Source organism: Oncorhynchus mykiss, chromosome 23, assembly GCF_013265735.2.
Source record: "Oncorhynchus mykiss isolate Arlee chromosome 23, USDA_OmykA_1.1, whole genome shotgun sequence".
Classification (NCBI taxonomy): domain Eukaryota; kingdom Metazoa; phylum Chordata; class Actinopteri; order Salmoniformes; family Salmonidae; genus Oncorhynchus; species Oncorhynchus mykiss.
In genome coordinates this window covers 13146815-13169089 of record NC_048587.1, presented here as the reverse complement: position 1 = coordinate 13169089, position 22275 = coordinate 13146815, and the positions used below count along the sequence as shown (strand labels likewise).

Below are 22275 nucleotides of genomic sequence, written 5' to 3'. Positions count from 1 at the left end.
GTTCCGTCTTGTTGAAGACTATTTTCTACTGTTTGGTGCTTCATGATCACGACCCTTCTATCCTTTCCTCTGTCAGAACTGCTACAGTTCATGCTGGGAGAGATGCAGAGCCACCTGGATAGCAGCGTAGTGCGTGTGAGGGGCATGGTGGTGGGGGAGTGTCTCCACTCCTGCATGGACCTCAATGGAGCCAAGCTGAAATTCGAGGTACAGTGTGGCACCTTACCCAAGGTTTTGGGTGCATCTCAATAGTCTGAAGTGGCTCACTGTCATTCTGTTTTGTTCTCTGCTCATACTCATCTGAATGAACTGGACGGGTGAAAACAAATACCCGAATGCTTTCATCTATCTGCTGTTCAGATCAGAGATAGAGGAAGCCACTGTAGACTGTTGAGGTGCACCCCTACAGTAGGCTATGGCTACCTTGTTATGAGTCCTGTGTAGGACACAGGGAAGGGTGTGTGTTCAGTGTTTCTTTCCCTCAGGATGAGGAGACAAAAGGAGCTGCTCTCAAGGATGATCACTGGCTGATGAAGAAACGGAGCCGCTTGATGACAGATTGGGCAGACTGTAACCGCTCAGGTTGTACCATCCCAGGCTGCTTCACTGGCCCAAAAATCAGGAGCTGACCCAGATTCAGAGCTGGATAGGTAAGAGATAGCATTATCATACTTAAACCCGTAACACTCTGTAATACCTATTGTTACGCACTACATTTATTAACATGATGTTGTCTATGAGACTGAAGCTTTAGATTCCCATTCAAATCACTACAACGTGTTTAATCTTCCCATGGGCAATTAAGAAGGCATGGTATAGAGCTCGCCAGTTTGTAGTCTTAAAAAACAGAAATAATTTACCTCTGGTTTGTTCAGTCATTTCTATTGGGAAAGAAAATGATTTTGGGAGAAATGCTGAAAATGAGGTCTGAGGTTAACACAGGTTTAGGAGATCTTATGTGTTTTGTTATACGAGATAATGTCAGTCAGTTAACATGACCTTTAGGAATTATGACGCCTTTATGTGCATTTTATGATTACAAAAACACGGATGAATACTATCTCATAGAACAAAACATACAAAATCTCCCAAACCTTTGTTTACCATAGACTTTATTTTCAGCGTTAGTGCCTACAAAAGATGCCATTTCTCTCTGTAGTAGTGTTGTATTAACTAGGCTCTATGTCCCTGTCCTGTGTGTGTATGAACCAGTGATGATTCGCTCATCCCTATTGACCAGGAGATGAGCCAAGCCACCCCACCTCGCTACCTCCGAGACCTCTTGATGGTAAAATACAGTATATATAGTAGGTCTCTCCATGGATGGGAGATGGACATTTTAGCTTATCAATGCTCTCTTTATTTAACTGACTTGTCGAATGACTGATTCTTCAATCCCTCTATCTCTTCCCAGCCTTTATCTCCTCTGAGGACCCAGTGAGGCTGGAGCTCAATCAGAGAGCTGTTGAGGGACTGGTTAGGAAGAACACTTCTACAGACAGTGAGGTGAGAGGTCACATGGTTTAGATGATAAATATTTGTCACCATAGTGGTTCATCTCTGGCTGTATGAAAGTGTATTTCCCCTCAGGCACACACATTTTTCTTCGTTTTTATCAAAGTAATTTGTGTAGAATGTACATTTCCCCACTCATTCAACATATCTCTTTACATTGCTTATGCATATTCGGATGCCTGATTGCATCCAGACTACACTACCGGTCCAAAGTTTTAGAACACCTACTCATTCAAAGGTTGTTCTTTATTTTTACTGTTTTCTACATTGTAGAATAATAGTGAAGACATCAAAACTGTGAAATAACACATATGGAATCATGTACTAACCAAAAAAGTGTAGCCCTTTGCCTTGACAGCTTTACACACTCTTAGCATTCACTCAACCAGCCTCATGAGGTAGTCACCTGGAATGCATTTAAATTAACAGGTGTGCCTTCTTAAAAGTTAATTTGTGCAATTTCTTTCCTTCTTAATGTGTTTGAGCCAATCAGTTGTGTTGTGACATTATACAGAAGATAGCCCTATTTGGTAAAAGACCAAGTCCATATTTCAGCAAGAACAGCTCAAATAAGCAAAGAGAAATGACAGTCCATCATTACTTTAAGACTTGAAGGTCAGTCAATACGGAACATTTCAAGAAAGTTTATTCAAGTTCAAAATATACATGTTTATTTCTGTGTTACAGGGGCAGTCAAGAAATGGAATGGCAAGGCCACAGAATATGACATACGCAGACCACCTCGTGCATGCTCCTAGTAGAGCGGGGTGTGGTGTTTACCCAGTGGTGTAAAGTACTTAAGTAAGTACTACTTAAGCAATTTTTTGCGGTATCTGTACTTTACTATTTATATTTTTGACTACTTTTACTTCACCAATATTCCGAAAGACAATTGTGATTTTTACTTCATACATTTTCCCTGACACCCAAAAGTATTAGTTACATTTTGAATGCTCAGGACAGGAAAATGGTCCCATTCACGCACTTATCAATAGAACATCCCTGGCCATCTCTACTGCCTCTGATCTGATGGACTCACTAAACACAAATGCTTCATTTATAAATGATGTCTGAGTGTTGGAGTATGCACCTGGCTATCCGTAAGTACATTTTAAAAAAGAAAGAAAGAAAACGGTGCCATCTGGTTTGCTTAATATAAGGAATTTGAATTGATTTATACTTTCACTTTTGACACTTAAGTATATTAAAAACCAAATACTTTTAGACTTTTAATCAAGTAGTATTTTACTGGATGACTTTCACTTGAGTCATTTTCTATTTAGGCATCTTTACTTTTACTCAAGTATGACAATTGGGTACTTTTTCCACCACTGTGTTTACCACACCACCACGCCTTCAGCAGGCTTGAAAAGTGGGATTGATCTGTTGGTCTTTGTTTGATCCAATTGTTTCAGTTTCCAGTAGTTAAATCCTTTGACGTATTGTTGATTTTTCTTAAAAAATGCACTGGATTGGTTGAAAGGCAATACTAAACTTACACTGACTGTACAAAACAATAAGCACACCTTCCTAATATTGAGTTGCACCCCTCTTTTTGCCCTTAGAACAGCCTCAATTCGTAGGGGCATGGACTCTACAAGGTGTCGAAAGTGTTTCACAGGGCTGCTGGCCCATGTTTATACCAATGCTGTGGGTGGTGGACCATTTTTGATGCACTCAGGGAAACTGTTGTGTGAAAAACCCAGCAGTGTTGCAGTTCTTCACACAAACCAGTGCACCTGGCACCTACTACCATATCACATTCAAATGCACTTAAATCACCCTCTGAATGGTACATACACAATCCATGTCTCAAGGCTTAAAAATCCTTTTACACCCCCCATCTACACAGATCAAAGTGGATTTAACAGGTAACATCAATAAGGGATCATAGCTTTCACCTGGATTTACTTGGCCAGTCTGTCATAGAACGAGCAGGTGTTCCTAATGTTTTGTACACTCAGTGTACGCCATTGTACATCGAAGCACAGTGGATCTCAAAGCTGTATTGCTGTGATCATAAAACATGAAAACACATACCAATATCAAATTCCTTATTCATAAAGGCCTACGCTGTAGGTATCCTACTGAATTGTATATGTTCCATGTGAAAAGATCCCTCTTACAGGTATTATATGTCTCCATTGTATACACTGAAGTATGCCTTTGTGCGTTGGGATTGTGTTCTATGAAAGACTGTTATCCTTATGATTGCCAAACATATTTCTAAATTTGTAAATTCATAAAGGTACACCGGGAAGCATTATTTCATGGCTTGTACAGTCGTGGCCAAAGGTTTTGAGAATGACACAAATATTAAATTTCACAAAGTTTGCTGCTTCAGTGTCTTTAGATATTTTTGTCAGATGTTACTATGGAATACTGAAGTATAATTGCAAGCCTTTCATAAGTGTCAAAGGCTTTTAACAATTATATGAAGTTGATGCAAAGAGTCAATATTTGCAGTGTTGACTCTTCTTTTTCAAGACCTCTGCAATCCGCTCTGGCATGCTGTCAATTAACTTCTGGGCCGCATCCTGACTGATGGCAGCCCATTCTTGCATAATCAATGCTTGGGGTTTGTCAGAATTTGCGGGTTTTTGTTTGTCCACCCGCCTCTTGAGGATTGACCACAAGTTCTCAATGGGATTAGGGTCTGGGGAGTTTCCTGGCCATGGACCCAAAATATTGATGTTTTGTTCCCCGAGCCACTTAATTATCACTTTTGCCTAGAACAAAATATACAAAATCTCCCAAACCTGTGTTTACCATAGACTTTCCATCATGCTGGAAAAGGCATTGTTCATCACCAAACTGTTCCTGGATGGTTGGGAGAATTTGCACTCGGAGGATGTGTTGGTATTCTTCATTCTTTATTTATGGCTGTGTTCTTAGGCAAAATTGTGAGTGAGCCCACTCCCTTGGCTGAGAAGCAACCCCACACATGGTCTCAGGATGCTTTACATGACACAGGACTGATGGTGGCACTCACCTTGTCTTCTCTGGACAAGCTTTTTTCCAGATGCCCCAAACAATCGGAAAGGGGATTCATCAGAGAAAATTACTTTACCCCAGTCCTCAGCAGTCCAATCCCTGTACCTTTTGCAGAATATCAGTCTGTCCCTGATGTTTTTCCTGGAGAGAAGGGGCTTCTTTGCTGCCCTTCTTGACACCAGGCCATCCTCCAAAAGTCTTCGCCTCAGATGCACTCACACCTGCCTGCTGCCATTCCTGAGCAAGCTCTGTACTGGTGGTGCCCCAATCCCGCAGCTGAATCAACTTTAGGAGACAGTCCTGGTGCTTACTGGACATTCTTTGGCACCCTGAAGCCTTCTTCACAACAATTGAACGGCTCTCCTTGAAGTTCTTGATGATCCGATAAATGTTGATTTAGGTGCAATCTTACTGGCAGCAATATCCTTGCTTGTGAAGCCCTTTTTGTGCAAAACAATGATGACGGCACGTGTTTCCTTTTAGGTAACCATGGTTGACAGAGGAAGAACAATGATTCCAAGCACCACCCTCCTTTTGAAGCTTCCAGTCTGTTATTCGAACTCAATCAGCATGACAGAGTGATCTCCAGCCTTGTCCTCGTCAACACTCATACCTGTGTTAACGAGAGAATCACGGACATGATGTCAGCTGGTCCTTTTGTGGCAGGGCTGAAATGCAGTGGAAATGTTTTCGGGGGGATTCAGTTCATTTGCATGGAAAAGAGGGACTTTGCAATTCATCTGATCACTCTTCATAACATTCTGGAGTATATGCAAATTGCCATTATACAAACTGAGGCAGCAGACTTTGTGAAAATTTATATTTGTGTCATTCTCAAAACTTTTGGCCACGACTGTACATACACAGGTAACTCTAGGTTACCTTAAACCCACTTAACTCCTCCCTAATTTCCTTATCAACAGTGTGAGACTACTGGACTTTCACCCATAGAGCCTCGGCGGTAGACAAAAAAAAGTACAAAGGGTTGGCCATAAAGTAGTTAGTCACATAGCCTGGATGTCAATCTAGATCAGAACATAACGGCTGTATTACAGATGCAGAGGACTGGTGGCTCGGTTAGTAAACGTCTCAGGATGAGGAAGAGGACCGGTGACCATGATTCCGAGGAGCAGAAGACTGATGGAAATAAAACTAAGGTGTCATTGAGTGCGCAGCCGAGGTGAGTTGGTAGGCTGTGCCTCACACTAGCACTGCTTAAAATGATCATCCCGTCTAGTCTAGTCGAGACTAGAGTCAATGAGTCTAGACTTGTAAATAGGCCTACAGTTGAAGTTGGAAGTTTACATACACTTAGGTTGGAGTCATTTAAACTCGTTTCTCAACCAGTCCCAACATTTCTTGTTAACAAACTATAGTTTTGGCAAGTTGGTTAGGACATCTACTTTGTGCATGACACAGGTCATTTTTCCAACAAATGTTTACAGACAGATTATTTCACTCATAACTCACTGTATCACAATTCCAGTGGGTCAGAAGTTAACATACACTAAGTTGACTGAGCCTTTAAACAGCTTGGAAAATTCCAGAAAATTATGTAATGGCTTTAGAAGCTTCTGATAGGCTAATTGACATCATTTGAGTCAATTGGAGGTGTACCTGTGGATGTATTTCAAGGCCTACCTTAAAAAAACTCAGTGCCTATTTGCTTGACATCATGAGAAAATCAAAAGAAATCAGCCAAGAGCTCAGAAAAATAATTGTAGACCTCCACAAGTCTGGTTCATCCTTGAGAGCAATTTCCAAACGCCTGAAGGTACCACGTTCATCTGTACAAACAATAGTATGCCAGTATAAACACACACCGCTCAGGAAGGAGACGCGTTCAGTCTCCAAGAGATGAACGTACTTTGGTGCGAAAAGTGCAAATCAATCCCAGAACAACAGCAAACGACCTTGTGAAGATGCTGGAGGAAACAGGTACTAAAGTATTTATATCCACAGTAAAACCAAGCCCAATATCGACATAACCTGAAAGGCCGCTCAGCAAGGAAGACGCCACTGCTCCAAAACCGCCATCAAAAAGCCAGACTACGGTTTGCAACTGGACATGGGGACAAAGATCATACTCTTTGGAGAAATGTCCTCTGGTCTGATAAAACAAAAATGGAACTGTTTGGCCATAATGACCATCGTTATGTTTGGAGGAAAAGGAGGAGGCTTGCAAGCCGAAGAACACCATCCCAACCGTGAAGCACGGGGTGGCAGCATCATGTTGTGGGGGTGCTTTGCTGCAGGAGGGACTGGTGCACTTCACAAAATAGATAGCATCATGAGGATGGAAAATGATGTGGATATATTGAAGCAACATCTCAAGACATCAGTCAGGAAGTTAAAGCTTTGTCGCAAATGGGTCTTCCAAATGGACAATGACCCCAAGCATACTTCCAAAGTTGTGGGACAACAAAGTCAAGGTTTATTTTATTTATTTTACCTTTATTTAACCAGGTAGGCAAGTTGAGAACAAGTTCTCATTTACAATTGCGACCTGGCCAAGATAAAGCAAAGCAGTTCGACAGATACAACAACACAGAGTTACACATGGAGTAAAACAAACATACAGTCAATAATAAAGTATAAACAAGTCTATATACAATGTGAGCAAATGAGGTGAGAAGGGAGGTAAAGGCAAAAAAGGCCTTGGTGGCAAGGTAAATACAATATAGCAAGTAAAACACTGGAATGGTAGTTTTGCAATGGAAGAATGTGCAAAGTAGAAATAAAAATAATGGGGTGCAAAGGAGCAAAATAAATAAATAAATTAAATACAGTTGGGAAAGAGGTAGTTGATAGGGCTAAATTATAGGTGGGCTATGTACAGGTGCAGTAATCTGTGAGCTGCTCTGACAGTTGGTGCTTAAAGCTAGTGAGGGAGATAAGTGTTTCCAGTTTCAGAGATTTTTGTAGTTCGTTCCAGTCATTGGCAGCAGAGAACTGGAAAGAGAGGCGGCCAAAGAAAGAATTGGTTTTGGGGGTGACTAGAGAGATATACCTGCTGGAGCGTGTGCTACAGGTGGGAGATGCTATGGTGACCAGCGAGCTGAGATAAGGGGGGACTTTACCTAGCAGGGTCTTGTAGATGACATGGAGCCAGTGGGTTTGGCGACGAGTATGAAGCGAGGGCCAGCCAACGAGAGCGTACAGGTCGCAATGGTGGGTAGTATATGGGGCTTTGGTGACAAAACGGATTGCACTGTGATAGACTGCATCCAATTTGTTGAGTAGGGTATTGGAGGCTATTTTGTAAATGACATCGCCAAAGTCGAGGATTGGTAGGATGGTCAGTTTTACAAGGGTATGTTTGGCAGCATGAGTGAAGGATGCTTTGTTGCGAAATAGGAAGCCAATTCTAGATTTAACTTTGGATTGGAGATGTTTGATATGGGTCTGGAAGGAGAGTTTACAGTCTAACCAGACACCTAAGTATTTGTAGTTGTCCACGTATTCTAAGTCAGAGCCGTCCAGAGTAGTGATGTTGGACAGGCGGGTAGGTGCAGGTAGCGATCGGTTGAAGAGCATGCATTTAGTTTTACTTGTATTTAAGAGCAATTGGAGGCCACGGAAGGAGAGTTGTATGGCATTGAAGCTTGCCTGGAGGGTTGTTAACACTGTGTCCAAAGAAGGGCCGGAAGTATACAGAATGGTGTCGTCTGCGTAGAGGTGGATCAGAGACTCACCAGCAGCAAGAGCGACCTCATTGATGTATACAGAGAAGAGAGTCGGTCCAAGAATTGAACCCTGTGGCACCCCCATAGAGACTGCCAGAGGTCCGGACAACAGACCCTCCGATTTGACACACTGAACTCTATCAGAGAAGTAGTTGGTGAACCAGGCGAGGCAATCATTTGAGAAACCAAGGCTGTTGAGTCTGCCGATGAGGATGTGGTGATTGACAGAGTCGAAAGCCTTGGCCAGATCAATGAATACGGCTGCACAGTAATGTTTCTTATCGATGGCGGTTAAGATATCGTTTAGGACCTTGAGCGTGGCTGAGGTGCACCCATGACCAGCTCTGAAACCAGATTGCATAGCAGAGAAGGTATGGTGAGATTCAAAATGGTCGGTAATCTGTTTGTTGACTTGGCTTTCGAAGACCTTAGAAAGGCATGGTAGGATAGATATAGGTCTGTAGCAGTTTGGGTCAAGTGTCATGTATTGTCATGTTGTGTCTTGTTTCTGTCCTTTCTCTTCACCCTGTCTCCCTCTGCTGGTCGTACTAGGTTACCTTTTCTTCCCCTCTTTCCCCCAGCTGTTCCTTGTCTTCTCTGACTACCTCGTTCACCCCTTTTCCCACCTGTTCCCTTTTTCCCTCTGATTAGGTCTCTATATCTCTCTCTGTTTCTGCTCCTGTCTTTGTCGGATTCTTGTTTGTGTTATTCATGCCTGAACCAGACTATCGTCATGTTCGCTGCAACCTTGTCCTGTCCTGTCGGAATCTGCCGGTCCATCTGAGCCTACGTATGTTTTGTTATTAACCTTTCTGATCTCCCCATCCCGGATCCGGGTTCGTGAATACAGACTCAAGCTCATTACCATAACGCAACGTTAACTATTCATGAAAATCGCAAATGAAATGAAATAAATATGCCATCTCTCAAGCTTAGCCTTTTGTTAACAACACTGTCATCTCAGATTTTCAAAATATGCTTCTCAACCATTGCAAAACAAGCATTTGTGTAACAGTATTGATGGCTAACGTAGCATTTAGCATTAGCATTCAGCTGGCAACATTTACACAAAAAAACAGAAAAGCATTCAAAAAAATCATTTACCTTTGAAGAACTTCAGATGTTTTCAATGAGGAGACTCTCAGATAGCAAATGTTCAGTTTTTCCTGAAAGATTATTTGTTTAGGACAAATCGCTCCGTTTTCTGCGTCACGTTTAGCTATGAAAAAACCCCTGTATCCAGGATTGTGTAAATCTATCAGCAAGCTCATTAGCATAACACAACGTTAACTATTTATGAAAATCGCAAATGAAATGAAATAAATATGCCATCTCTCAAGCTTAGCCTTTTGTAAACAACACTGTCATCTCAGATTTTCAAAATATGCTTCTCAACCATAGGAAAACAATCATTTGTGTAAAAGTAGCTAGCTAGAGTTAGCATTTCGCGTTAGCATTTAGCGTTAGCATTAGCGTTAGCATCCAGCACGCAACATTAACAAAAACATAAAAGCCTTCAAATAAAATCATTTACCTTTGAAGAACTTCTGATGTTTTCAATGAGGATACTCTCAGTTAGATAGCAGATGCTCAGTTTTTCCAAAAAGATTCCTTGTGTATTAGAAATAGCTCCGTTTTATACATCACATTTGGCTACCAAAAAAAATCCATAAATTCAGTCCTCAAAACGCAAACTTTTTTCCAAATTAACTCCATAATATCGACTGAAAACATGGCAAACGTTTTTTAGAATCAAGCCTCAAGGTGTTTTTCACATATCTCTTCATTGATACATCGTTCTTGGATACATGCTTTCTCTCCTGAATCCCAGGAGAAAATGACCGCACCTGAAGATTACGCACAAATTTAGACAAAGGACACCGGGCGGACCTCTGGAAAATGTAGTCTCTTATGGCCAATCTTCCAATGATATGCCTACAAATACGTCACAATGCTGCTAAGACCTTGGGCGAACGACAGAAAGTGTAGGCTCATTCCTTGCGCAATCACAGCCATATAAGGAGAGAATGGAAAACAGAGCTTCAGAAATTCTGCTAATTCCTGGGTGATGCATCATCTTGGTTTCGCCTGTAGAATGAGTTCTGGGGCACTTACAGACAAAATCTTTGCAGATTCTGAAACTTCAGAGTGTTTTCTTTCCAAAACTGTCAAGAATATGCATAGTCGAGCATCTTTTCGTGACAAAATATCGCGCTTAAAACGGGAACGTTTTTTATCCAAAAATGAAATAGCGCCCCTAGAGCTCTAAGAGGTTAAAGAAGCTCTGTTTACGTTAATTCGCTTTTGGGTCCTCATTCACGCACCGTAACAGAAGAATCCGACCAAGAATGGACCCAGCGACTTCGGATCCTCTCCACTCAGCCGTCGAGATCCAGGGAGCGATGCTAGGCAGACACGAGCAGGAATTGTCTGCTGCTCGACATGCCGTTGAGACCCTGGCCACCCAAGTCTCCAACCTCACAGAACAGGTTCACCATCTCCGCCTCGATCCACCGGCCACTTCCAGGGCTTTCGAATCTCCGGAGCCCAGAATCAATAACCCGCCGTGTTACTCTGGGGAGCCCACTGAATGCCGCTCGTTCCTCACCCAGTGTGATATTGTGTTTTCTCTCCAGCCCAACACTTACTCCAGGAGCACTGCTCGTATCGCCTACGTCATATCTCTCCTTACTGGACGGGCTCGTGAGTGGGGCACGGCAATCTGGGAGGCAAGGGCTGAGTGTACTAACCAGTATCAGGACTTTAAGGAGGAGATGATACGGGTTTTTGATCGATCTGTTTTTGGGGAGGAGGCTTCCAGGGCCCTGTCTTCCCTATGTCAAGGTAATCGATCCATAACAGACTACTCTATTGAGTTTCGCACTCTTGCTGCCTCCAGTGGCTGGAACGAGCCGGCTTTGCTCGCTCGTTTTCTGGAGGGTCTCCGCGCAGAGGTAAAGGATGAGATTCTCTCCCGGGAGGTTCCTTCCAGCGTGGATTCCTTGATTGAACTCGCTATTCGCATTGAGCGACGGGTTGATCTTCGTCACCGAGCTCGTGGAAAGGAGCTCGCGTTCTCCGTTGCCCCCCTCTCCGCATCACTACCATCTTCCTCTGCCGGCTCGGGTGCTGAGCCTATGCAGCTGGGAGGTATCCGCATCTCGACTAAAGAGAGGGAACGGAGAATCACCAACCGCCTCTGTCTCTATTGCGGTTCCGCTGGTCATTTTGTCACTTCATGTCCAGTAAAAGCCAGAGCTCATCAGTAAGCGGAGGGCTACTGGTGAGCGCTACTACTCCTGTCTCTCCTTCAAGATCCTGCACTACCTTGTCGGTCCATCTACGCTGGACCGGTTCGTCAGCTTCCTGCAGTGCCTTAATAGACTCTGGGGCGGAGGGCTGTTTTATGGACGAGACCTGGGCTCGGGAACATGACATTCCTCTCAGACAGTTAAGGGAGCCCACGGCCTTGTTCGCCTTGGATGGTAGTCCTCTCCCCAGGATTCAGCGTGAGACGCTACCTTTAACCCTCACTGTCTCTGGTAATCATAGCGAAACCATTTCTTTTTTAATTTTTCGTTCACCTTTTACACCTGTTGTTTTGGGCCATCCCTGGCTAGTTTGTCATAATCCTTCTATTAATTGGTCTAGTAATTCTATCCTCTCCTGGAACGTCTCTTGTCATGTGAAATGTTTAATGTCTGCTATCCCTCCTGTTTCCTCTGTCTCTTCTTCACAGGAGGAGCCTGGTGATTTGACAGGGGTGCCGGAGGAATATCACGATCTGCGCACGGTGTTCAGTCGGTCCAGGGCCACCTCTCTTCCTCCACACCGGTCGTATGATTGTAGTATTGATCTCCTTCCGGGAACCACTCCCCCCCGGGGTAGACTATACTCTCTGTCGGCTCCCGAACGTAAGGCTCTCGAAGATTATTTGTCTGTAGCTCTTGCCGCCGGTACCATAGTCCCCTCCTCCTCTCCCGCCGGAGCGGGGTTTTTTTTTTGTTATGAAGAAGGACGGGTCCCTGCGCCCCTGCATAGATTATCGAGGGCTGAATGACATAACAGTGAAGAATCGTTATCCGCTTCCTCTTATGTCTTCAGCCTTCGAGATCCTGCAGGGAGCCAGGTTTTTCACTAAGTTGGACCTTCGTAACGCTTACCATCTCGTGCGCATCAGGGAGGGGGACGAGTGGAAGACGCCGTTTAACACTCCGTTAGGGCACTTTGAATACCGGGTTCTTCCTTTCGGCCTCGCTAACGCTCCAGCTGTCTTTCAGGCATTAGTCAATGATGTCCTGAGAGACATGCTGAACATCTTTGTTTTCGTTTACCTTGACGATATCCTGATTTTTTCACCGTCACTCCAGATTCATGTTCAGCACGTTCGACGTGTCCTCCAGCGCCTTTTAGAGAATTGTCTTTTTGTGAAGGCTGAGAAGTGCACTTTTCATGCCTCCTCCGTCACATTTCTCGGTTCTGTTATTTCCGCTGAAGGCATTAAGATGGATCCCGCTAAGGTCCAGGCTGTCATTGATTGGCCCGTCCCTAAGTCACGCGTCGAGCTGCAGCGCTTTCTCGGCTTCGCGAACTTCTATCGTCGTTTCATCCGTAATTTCGGTCAGGTGGCAGCTCCTCTCACAGCCCTTACTTCTGTCAAGACGTGCTTTAAGTGGTCCGTTTCCGCCCAGGGAGCTTTTGATCTCCTCAAGAATCGTTTTACATCCGCTCCTATCCTTGTTACACCTGACGTCTCTAGACAGTTCGTGGTCGAGGTTGACGCGTCAGAGGTGGGCGTGGGAGCCATTCTTTCTCAGCGCTCCCTCTCTGACGACAAGGTCCACCCTTGCGCGTATTTTTCTCATCGCCTGTCGCCGTCGGAACGTAACTATGATGTGGGAAACCGCGAACTGCTCGCCATCCACTTAGCCCTAGGCGAATTGCGACAGTGGTTGGAGGGGGCGACCGTTCCTTTTGTCGTTTGGACTGACCATAGGAACCTTGAGTACATCCGTTCTGCCAAACGACTTAATGCGCGTCAGGCGCGCTGGGCGCTGTTTTTCGCTCGTTTCGAGTTCGTGATTTCTTATCGTCCGGGCTCTAAGAACACCAAGCCTGATGCTTTATCTCGTCTCTTCAGTTCTTCAGTAGCCTCCACTGACCCCGAGGGGATTCTCCCTGAGGGGCGTGTTGTCGGGTTGACTGTCTGGGAATTGAGAGGCAGGTAAAGCAAGCACTCACTCAAACTCCGTCGCCGCGCGCTTGTCCCAGGAACCTTCTTTTCGTTCCCGTTCCTACTCGTCTGGCCGTTCTTCAGTGGGCTCACTCTGCCAAGTTAGCCGGCCACCCTGGCGTTCGGGGTACGCTTGCTTCCATTCGCCAGCGTTTTTGGTGGCCCACCCGGGAGCATGACACGCGTCGCTTCGTGGCTGCTTGTTCGGTCTGCGCGCAGACTAAGTCCGGTAACTCCCCTCCTGCCGGCCGTCTCAGGCCGCTTCCCATTCCCTCTCGACCGTGGTCTCACATCGCCTTAGATTTTGTCACCGGACTGCCTTCGTCAGCGGGGAAGACTGTTATTCTTACGGTTGTCGACAGGTTCTCTAAGGCGGCTCATTTTATTCCCCTTGCTAAGCTTCCTTCTGCTAAAGAGACGGCACAAATCATCATCGAGAATGTTTTCAGAATTCATGGCCTTCCGTCAGACGTCGTTTCGGACAGAGGTCCGCAATTCACGTCTCAATTTTGGAGGGAGTTTTGCCGTTTGATTGGGGCTTCCGTCAGTCTCTCTTCCGGCTTTCACCCCCAGTCTAACGGTCAAGCAGAACGGGCCAATCAGACTATTGGTCGCATCTTACGCAGTCTTTCTTTTCGCAACCCTGCGTCTTGGTCAGAACAGCTCCCCTGGGCAGAATACGCCCACAACTCGCTTCCTTCGTCTGCGACCGGGCTATCTCCTTTTCAGAGTAGCCTCGGGTACCAGCCTCCGCTGTTCTCATCTCAGTTCGCCGAGTCCAGCGTCCCCTCCGCTCAGGCTTTTGTCCAACGTTGCGAGCGCACCTGGAAGAGGGTCAGGTCTGCACTTTGCCGTTATAGGGCGCAGACTGTGAGGGCTGCTAATAAGCGTAGAACTAAGAGTCCTAGATATTGTCGCGGTCAGAGAGTTTGGCTCTCCACTCAGAACCTTCCCCTTAAGACCGCTTCTCGCAAGTTGACCCCGCGGTTCATTGGTCCGTTCCGTATTTCCCAGATCATTAATCCTGTCGCAGTTCGACTTCTTCTTCCGCGATATCTTCGTCGCGTCCACCCGGTCTTCCATGTCTCCTGTGTCAAGCCCGTTCTTCGCGCCCCCGCTCGTCTTCCCCCCCCCCCATCCTTGTCGAGGGCGCACCCATCTACAGGGTCCGTAGGATTTTGGACATGCGTCCTCGGGGCCGTGGTCATCAGTACCTAGTAGATTGGGAGGGGTACGGTCCTGAGGAGAGGAGTTGGGTTCCCTCTCGGGACGTGCTGGACCGTGCGCTGATCGATGATTTCCTCCGTTGCCGCCAGGTTTCCTCCTCGAGTGCGCCAGGAGGCGCTCGGTGAGTGGGGGGGTACTGTCATGTATTGTCATGTTGTGTCTTGTTTCTGTCCTTTCTCTTCACCCTGTCTCCCTCTGCTGGTCGTACTAGGTTACCTTTTCTTCCCCTCTTTCCCCCAGCTGTTCCTTGTCTTCTCTGACTACCTCGTTCACCCCTTTTCCCACCTGTTCCCTTTTTCCCTCTGATTAGGTCTCTATATCTCTCTCTGTTTCTGCTCCTGTCTTTGTCGGATTCTTGTTTGTGTTATTCATGCCTGAACCAGACTATCGTCATGTTTGCTGCAACCTTGTCCTGTCCTGTCGGAATCTGCCGGTCCATCTGAGCCTACGTATGTTTTGTTATTAAAGAAGCTCTGTTTACGTTAATTCGCTTTTGGGTCCTCATTCACGCACCGTAACATCAAGAGTGTCCCCCCCTTTGAAGAGGGGGATGACCGCAGCTGCTTTCCAATCTTTGGGAATCTCAGACGACACGAAAGAGAGGTTGAACAGGCTAGTAATAGGGGTGGCAACAATTTCGGCAGATAATTTTAGAAAGAAAGGGTCCAGATTGTCTAGCCCGGCTGATTTGTAGGGGTCCAGATTTTGCAGCTCTTTCAGAACATCAGCTGAATGGATTTGGGAGAAGGAGAAATGGGGAAGGCTTGGGCGAGTTGCTGTTGGGGGTGCAGTGCTGTTGACAGGGGTAGGAGTAGCCAGGTGGAAAGCATGGCCAGCAGTAGAAAAATGCTTATTGAAATTTTCAATTATGGTGGATTTATCAGTGGTGACAGTGTTTCCTATCTTCAGTGCAGTGGGCAGCTGGGAGGAGGTGTTCTTATTCTCCATGGACTTTACAGTGTCCCAGAACTTTTTTGAGTTAGTGTTGCAAGAAGCAAATTTCTGCTTGAAAAAGCTAGCCTTGGCTTTTCTAACTGCCTGTGTATAATGGTTTCTAGCTTCCCTGAACAGCTGCATATCACGGGGGCTGTTCGATGCTAATGCAGAACGCCATAGGATGTTTTTGTGTTGGTTAAGGGCAGTCAGGTCTGGGGAGAACCAAGGGCTGTATCTGTTCCTGGTATTGGAGTGGCCATCACAAAGCCCTGACCTCAATCCTATAGAACATTTGTGGGCAGAACTGAAAAAGTGTGTGCGAGCAAGGAGACCTACAAACCTGACTCAGTTACACCAGCTCTGTCAGGAGGAATGGGCCCAAATTCACCCAACTTATTGTGGGAAGCTTGTGGAAGGCTGACCCTCGGGGAATGTGATGAAAGAAAGAAAAGCTGAAATAAATCATTCTCTCTACTATTATTCTGACATTTCACATTCTTAAAATAAAGTGGTGATCCTAACTGACCTAAGACAGAGAACTCTTACTAGGATTAAATGTCAGGAATTGTGAAAAACTGAGTTTACATGTATTTGGCTAAGGTGTATGTAAACTTCCGACTTCACCTGTATTATTGGCGTAACATGCACTTCAATAGTAATATCCAGTAAGGTCAGCTGACAGCATGAAACAGTTGTCATTGTAATGTTTATGCTTTTTTTTCTTGAGTTTGGGGAAGTAATGATCCAATTTCTCTCTCAATTCAATTTAAATGTTTTTATTTAAGGGCTTTATTGGCATGGGAAACATATGTTAACATTGCCAAAGCAAGTGAAATAGATCTCTCTCCCTCTGTCTTTCTCTCTGTCTCAGACCTAGCCCCCATTTGTTGTGGTGGTTCAAAAGAGGTCTCCTGGCTGTATGTGTCATTTATGTTTCTGTGCCTTTCATGATGCCACTGTCTCCTGACATCATAAAGCACCTGGTTTATTCTCACAGAGGTGAGTGTAATCATGAGCATTATCCAAATTACTGGACAAATTAGGAATAATAACTCAGAGTAATTAGTATATATTCTCACCTTGTTTTTAGTCAGGGTCCCATTCTTCGTCGACCATAGCCAGCCAGCCGACCTGTCTCTTAACCACACAATGAACATGTACCTTACATCCGAACAAGGGATCTCATTGGGCGTATGGTGAGTAGGCTAACATAAACCCTTTCTCCAGGTTACATTGTGAGTTACGTTTAATGTAGCCTACCTACCTTACATCTGAAGTACATTCACTGCCACTGGACAGTGTAGATTTATAAAAGACTGCATTGAACTTTATACAAAGTCAGTATACAGTCCCTTACAAGTGTTGTCACTGTACAATATCTTCAAGGCACACAGTCCCTGAACGCCAGTGGAAAGAGGCACAGGGAAAGGACTTGGAATGGTACCAAGATTCTTTGGGAGCTGGAAATCCGATCATCATTTATCTCCATGGCAATGGAGGCACAAGGTAGCAAGAACAATGGATTGCTACACAATAATATTTCAAATGTTCTCACTTTGAATCTAAAAGTCCACATTATTTCAAACAGGGCAGAAAGTCACCGTGTGGGAGTAATAAATGTAAGTGACTGACAACTACAACAAAAGTTGCTTCATCATGGTGTGAATGATAAACTGGTAATTGGCCTTTGTCTACAGCTACTGAGTGCAATGGATTACCATGTTTTGGCTTTGGACTACAGAGGTTGGTTAAAATTATCATTATTCTACTAGACGGTTGAAACATGTCATTACACATATCTTTGACAACCTGACATTAGCCTCATTTTGTGGTGTGTTATTTCACCTTGCTGTAAAGAGACTGATAACCAGCTCCCAATTCCAAATACTGTAGTAAAGTTCACCTTACCCTCTTGGGGTTGTTTTGCTTCTGACTGCCCCCTTGTGGTAATTTACAAATCAGTATACAACTGCATCAAGTTTACCTCAGGCACAGACATGACATGATAGGACTATACGTAGTCTAGTACGTTTGCATACTGTACAGCCATTGATATAAGAAACTCTGACAGGTTTTGGGGACTCCACCGGAGAGCCCACTGAAGTTGGTATTACCACTGACACCCTCTACTTGTACCAGTGGGTAAAAGCCCGCAGTGGGAGCAGTCTGGTGGTATTATGGGGACACTCCCTTGGCACTGGGTGAGTGACCAGGTGGATGGTTCAGTCTGTAGAGAAAAGCAAGTGGAAATGATAACTTATGTCAATGCATAGTTGCACACAATTCAGCTTTTACTCAAAGTATACACAGCGGTCTCTTAAATGAACAATGCTCAGATTTAAATTCAAAACAAATAACAGTTAAATCATATGACCACGATTAAAATCATGAAGAGCCTAACAGTCAAATAAAATGCACATCTCAGATGTAATGTAATTGAAGTGTAAGGCAAATTTCATAAAAGCAAAGGAAAACAAAAGTAATACTGCGTCTGCATAAGCAGACACAATATTACCTTTATTAAATTGACCTTGATTAACTTAAACTTTCTCTGTAATGCCTTTGTCTTACATTCCAGAGAGATGTGTATGTCATTCCACTGGTAGGTATCTCATTATTTAAATGATGATTATGTTTAAAAGTAAGCATTGTTCATTCAAGAGACTGGACTATGTTTAAAGTTTGATTCAACACTTACTTGTTTCATTTGTTGCTTGTTCCCCTCATACACAATACAGCATTTGTGATATTTATGTTGTGAGTTTAAGTTAGAGGATCTGTCACTATCACTACTTCTACTTAATCTACCTTCACTAATGGTTATGATTGAAATACTCAAATCAATGATTAGAAATATGACAGAACATTTTGACAGTTACTCTGATAGAGTTTAAGACATGAGCAGTAAAATGCCATTTCCCCCCTCATCTTTGTACAGAGTGGCCACTAATACTGCAGTCAAACTAATGGAACATGGTAGGCCTGAATCCATTCAACTTTCGTATTTTATACCCTCTGGTTAAAGTACAATACACATGATCGGCATAATGACATTCATTTCATGAAAGTTTCTTGTGTGACTCATTATGGAAGCTGACTTGATATATTTACATGCTTGGAATATTTTTGCTTTTATCAGGGGTTGTTGTTGATGGTGTGATCATTGAGGGAGCATACACCAACATTCGACAGAAGGGTGCTCATGATCCATTTGGCTGGGTAAGATTCACATACCCTCCTCTCCATAGCGATACAGTACATCTTTAAACGCCATGATTTTGTATTCATTAATGTACTAAACTGCATTTTGTCTTCAGTTTTATTGGAAGTTCCCAGGTTTTGAGTACTTTTTCCTGGACACAATGGCAGAATACAATATAATCTTCCCTAATGACGAAAAGTAAGTATTTTTGATTTACCCTAAAACATTTTGTTGTACATTTGTTTTGGTTCATGCAACTTTTCACCGTACTTGTCATCCTTTATTTTGATATCAGGTTTGCAATATGTGGTAACAAATCAAATCAAAATAACTGCTACACCCACTGCAACCTAAATGTGTTTCAGGAATTGTTCTGAGAGTTTGAGGTTGACTGTTCATGAAAGTGATGTTTCACCATGTCTCTACAGCTTGAAGAGGATGAGGAGTCCTCTTCTGATACTTCATGCAGAGGATGACCACGTAGTGCCTATCCACATGGCTCAGCAGGTGTGGCTTATACTTATACTGTAACTAACAATCATTTATCTGTTGTCATCTGTCTATTTTATCACAGGCAACATGTGTGATATTATATGTATGGTTTGAATGACAATAGCAAGAAGGGTTCCTGGAAACATGATATACAGTTAAAAGGAAGTTTCCACCTCTCGTCCTTTGTTGTGTTCCTATCAAGCTGTATGAAATTGCACAGAGTGCCCAAAACTCAGAGAATCGAGTAAAGATGGTACCGTTCGCCAGATCCCTTGGGTACCTTCACAATGGATTGTACAAAGACCCTCACATGCCCAACATTATTGGGTGAGGAAATCCTGTCAACTCTTCAATTGCAATTTGAAAAAAAAGGCAATTCCGATTCTATATTAATGTTTATTCTAACTATAAAACGTACACCTTTTTTCATCCATATCATTACAGGGAATTTGTACATTCGTTGCCCCCCTAATCCAGTGACCTATGCAGAAGAACCTTTGGACATCAACTGTTTCAACATATCTAGAGAACTGCAAAACCTAGATGCACAGTTTGCATGTCTCTTTACCTTATGGCAAATCAGTAGGGTGGACTTCAATCACATGGTCCAATCATTGATCTAATATCAGATAGAAGTTACATTGCCAGTAATGTAAAAGCACTTACTTAGCTGAAAGGACTGAGAAAAAAAAAGAGAATCTATGAGGTTCAGCTCTGGGTTTAGCACTTACTGAGATGTCCAATGCATTATTATCTAGCTATAGTCTTAGTCTATGTGCAAATTACAGAACTTTTGAGATGGAGGCAATGCATTGGTTTCCTTTCTATGAATTATAAATGTGAAAAATGATTATTAATCAATGTTTAAAGTGTTCAAGCTCAGGTGAATTCTTAGTAGTGATTACAGAAAAGTTACTGCTGTAAAAGCTTTTCTTCTTGGCAAGTATTACATTACAAATAAAATGTGATCAACATCCATGAATCGTACATGTTCTTGTTGGATGTTTACATGACTGGTTACTAGTACGTCTGAGATAAAGACTAAAAGAGACAAATCACTACAGTGGAAGTGATACATACTGTATTTTATGATGATGTAATGAGATGTACCTAGAAATCCTAGTAGATACACTACCGTTCAAAAGTTTGGGGTCATTTAGAAATGTCATTGTTTTTGAAAGCATCCCCGAGTCGCCTCTTCACTGTTGACGTTGAGACTGGTGTTTTGCGGGTACTATTTAATGAAGCTGCCAGTTGAGGACTCGTGAACTAGACATTCTAATGTACTTGTCCTCTTGCTCAGTTGTGCACCGGGGCCACACACTCCTCTTTCTATTCTGGTTAGAGCCAGTTTGCTCTGTTCTGTGAAGGGAGTAGTACACAGCGTTGTACAAGATCTTCAGTTTCCTGGCAATTTCACACATGGAATAGCCTTAATTTCTCAGAACAAGTATAGACTGACGAGTTTCAGAAGAAAGGCCTTTGTTTCTGGCCACTTTGAGCCTGTAATCGAACCCACAAATGCTGATGCTCCATACTCAACTAGTCTAAAGAAGGCCAGTTTTATTGCTTCTTTAATCAGGACGACAGTTTTCAGCTGTGCTAACATAATTGCAAAAAGCTCTTCTAATGATCAATTAGCCTTTTCAAATTATAAACTTGGATTAGCTAACACAACATGTCATTGGAACACAGGAGTGATGGATGCTGCTAATGGGCCTATGTACAGTGCCTTGCGAAAGTATTCGGCCCCCTTGAACTTTGCGAACTTTTTATTCAGCCCCTTTACTTTCAGTGCAGCAAACTCTCTCCAGAAGTTCAGTGAGGATCTCTGAATGATCCAATGTTGACCTAAATGACTAATGATGATAAATACAATCCACCTGTATGTAATCAAGTCTCCGTATAAATGCACCTGCACTGTGATAGTCTCAGAGGTCCGTTAAAAGCGCAGAGAGCATCATGAAGAACAAGGAACACACCAGGCAGGTCCGAGATACTGTTGTGAAGAAGTTTAAAGCCGGATTTGGATACAAAAAGATTTCCCAAGCTTTAAACATCCCAAGGAGCACTGTGCAAGCGATAATATTGAAATGGAAGGAGTATCAGACCACTGCAAATCTACCAAGACCTGGCCGTCCCTCTAAACTTTCAGCTCATACAAGGAGAAGACTGATCAGAGATGCAGCCAAGAGGCCCATGATCACTCTGGATGAACTGCAGAGATCTACATCTGAGGTGGGAGACTCTGTCCATAGGACAACAATCAGTTGTATATTGCACAAATCTGGCCTTTATGGAAGAGTGGCAAGAAGAAAGCCATTTCTTAAAGATATCCATAAAAAGTGTCGTTTAAAGTTTGCCACAAGCCACCAGGGAGACACACCAAACATGTGGAAGAAGGTGCTCTGGTCAGATGAAACCAAAATGGAACTTTTTGGCAACAATGCAAAACGTTATGTTTGGCTTAAAAGCAACACAGCTGAACACACCATCCCCACTGTCAAACATGGTGGTGGCAGCATCATGGTTTGGGCCTGCTTTTCTTCAGCAGGGACAGGGAAGATGGTTAAAATTAATGGGAAGATGGATGGAGTCAAATACAGGACCATTCTGGAAGAAAACCTGATGGAGTCTGCAAAAGACCTGAGACTGGGACGGAGATTTGTCTTCCAACAAGACAATGATCCAAAACATAAAGCAAAATCTACAATGGAATGGTTAAAAAATAAACATATCCAGGTGTTAGAATGGCCAAGTCAAAGTCCAGACCTGAATCCAATTGAGAATCTGTGGAAAGAACTGAAAACTGCTGTTCACAAATGCTCTCCATCCAACCTCACTGAGCTCGAGCTGTTTTGCAAGGAGGAATGGGAAAAAAATTCGGTCTCTCGATGTGCAAAACTGATAGAGACATACCCCAAGCGACTTACAGCTGTAATCGCAGCAAAAGGTGGCGCTACAAAGTTAACTTAAGGGGGCTGAATAAT

At 43.6% G+C, this 22275-nt stretch overlaps 1 protein-coding gene across 3 annotated transcripts; it reads left to right on the top strand.

The window, feature by feature from the left end:
• The first annotated feature begins 1210 nt into the window (after nt 1–1210).
• LOC110502288 (lysophosphatidylserine lipase ABHD12) lies at nt 1211–20263 on the top strand. 3 transcript variants are annotated; one of them, XM_021580212.2, is made up of 16 exons: nt 1211–1288; nt 1415–1506; nt 2203–2316; nt 5565–5689; nt 16463–16590; nt 16682–16787; nt 16978–17097; nt 17180–17210; nt 17289–17334; nt 17663–17792; nt 18530–18567; nt 18731–18810; nt 18909–18991; nt 19222–19300; nt 19488–19612; nt 19730–20263. In XM_021580212.2, the coding sequence occupies exons 4-16, from the start codon at nt 5565–5567 to the stop codon at nt 19755–19757; spliced, it is 1119 nt and encodes a 372-aa protein (XP_021435887.1). In that variant the 5' UTR covers nt 1211–1288; nt 1415–1506; nt 2203–2316; the 3' UTR covers nt 19758–20263. The 3 variants fall into 3 exon arrangements, with proteins under 3 accessions (XP_021435887.1, XP_036815602.1, XP_021435888.1); XM_036959707.1 differs by lacking the exon at nt 2203–2316; XM_021580213.2 differs by lacking the exons at nt 1211–1288; nt 1415–1506; nt 2203–2316 and having other exon boundaries at nt 5409–5689; nt 19730–20258.
• Nucleotides 20264–22275: the final 2012 nt, after the last annotated feature.

Coding starts and splice junctions, on each gene's coding strand:
- LOC110502288 (XM_036959707.1), top strand. CDS start 5,565: ATGCAGAGGACTGGTGGCTCGGTTAGTAAACGTCTCAGGATGAGGAAG. Junction 17,098..17,179: donor CATGGCAATGGAGGCACAAG/GTAGCAAGAACA, acceptor TATTTCAAACAG/GGCAGAAAGTCACCGTGTGG. Junction 19,613..19,729: donor CACATGCCCAACATTATTGG/GTGAGGAAATCC, acceptor ATATCATTACAG/GGAATTTGTACATTCGTTGC.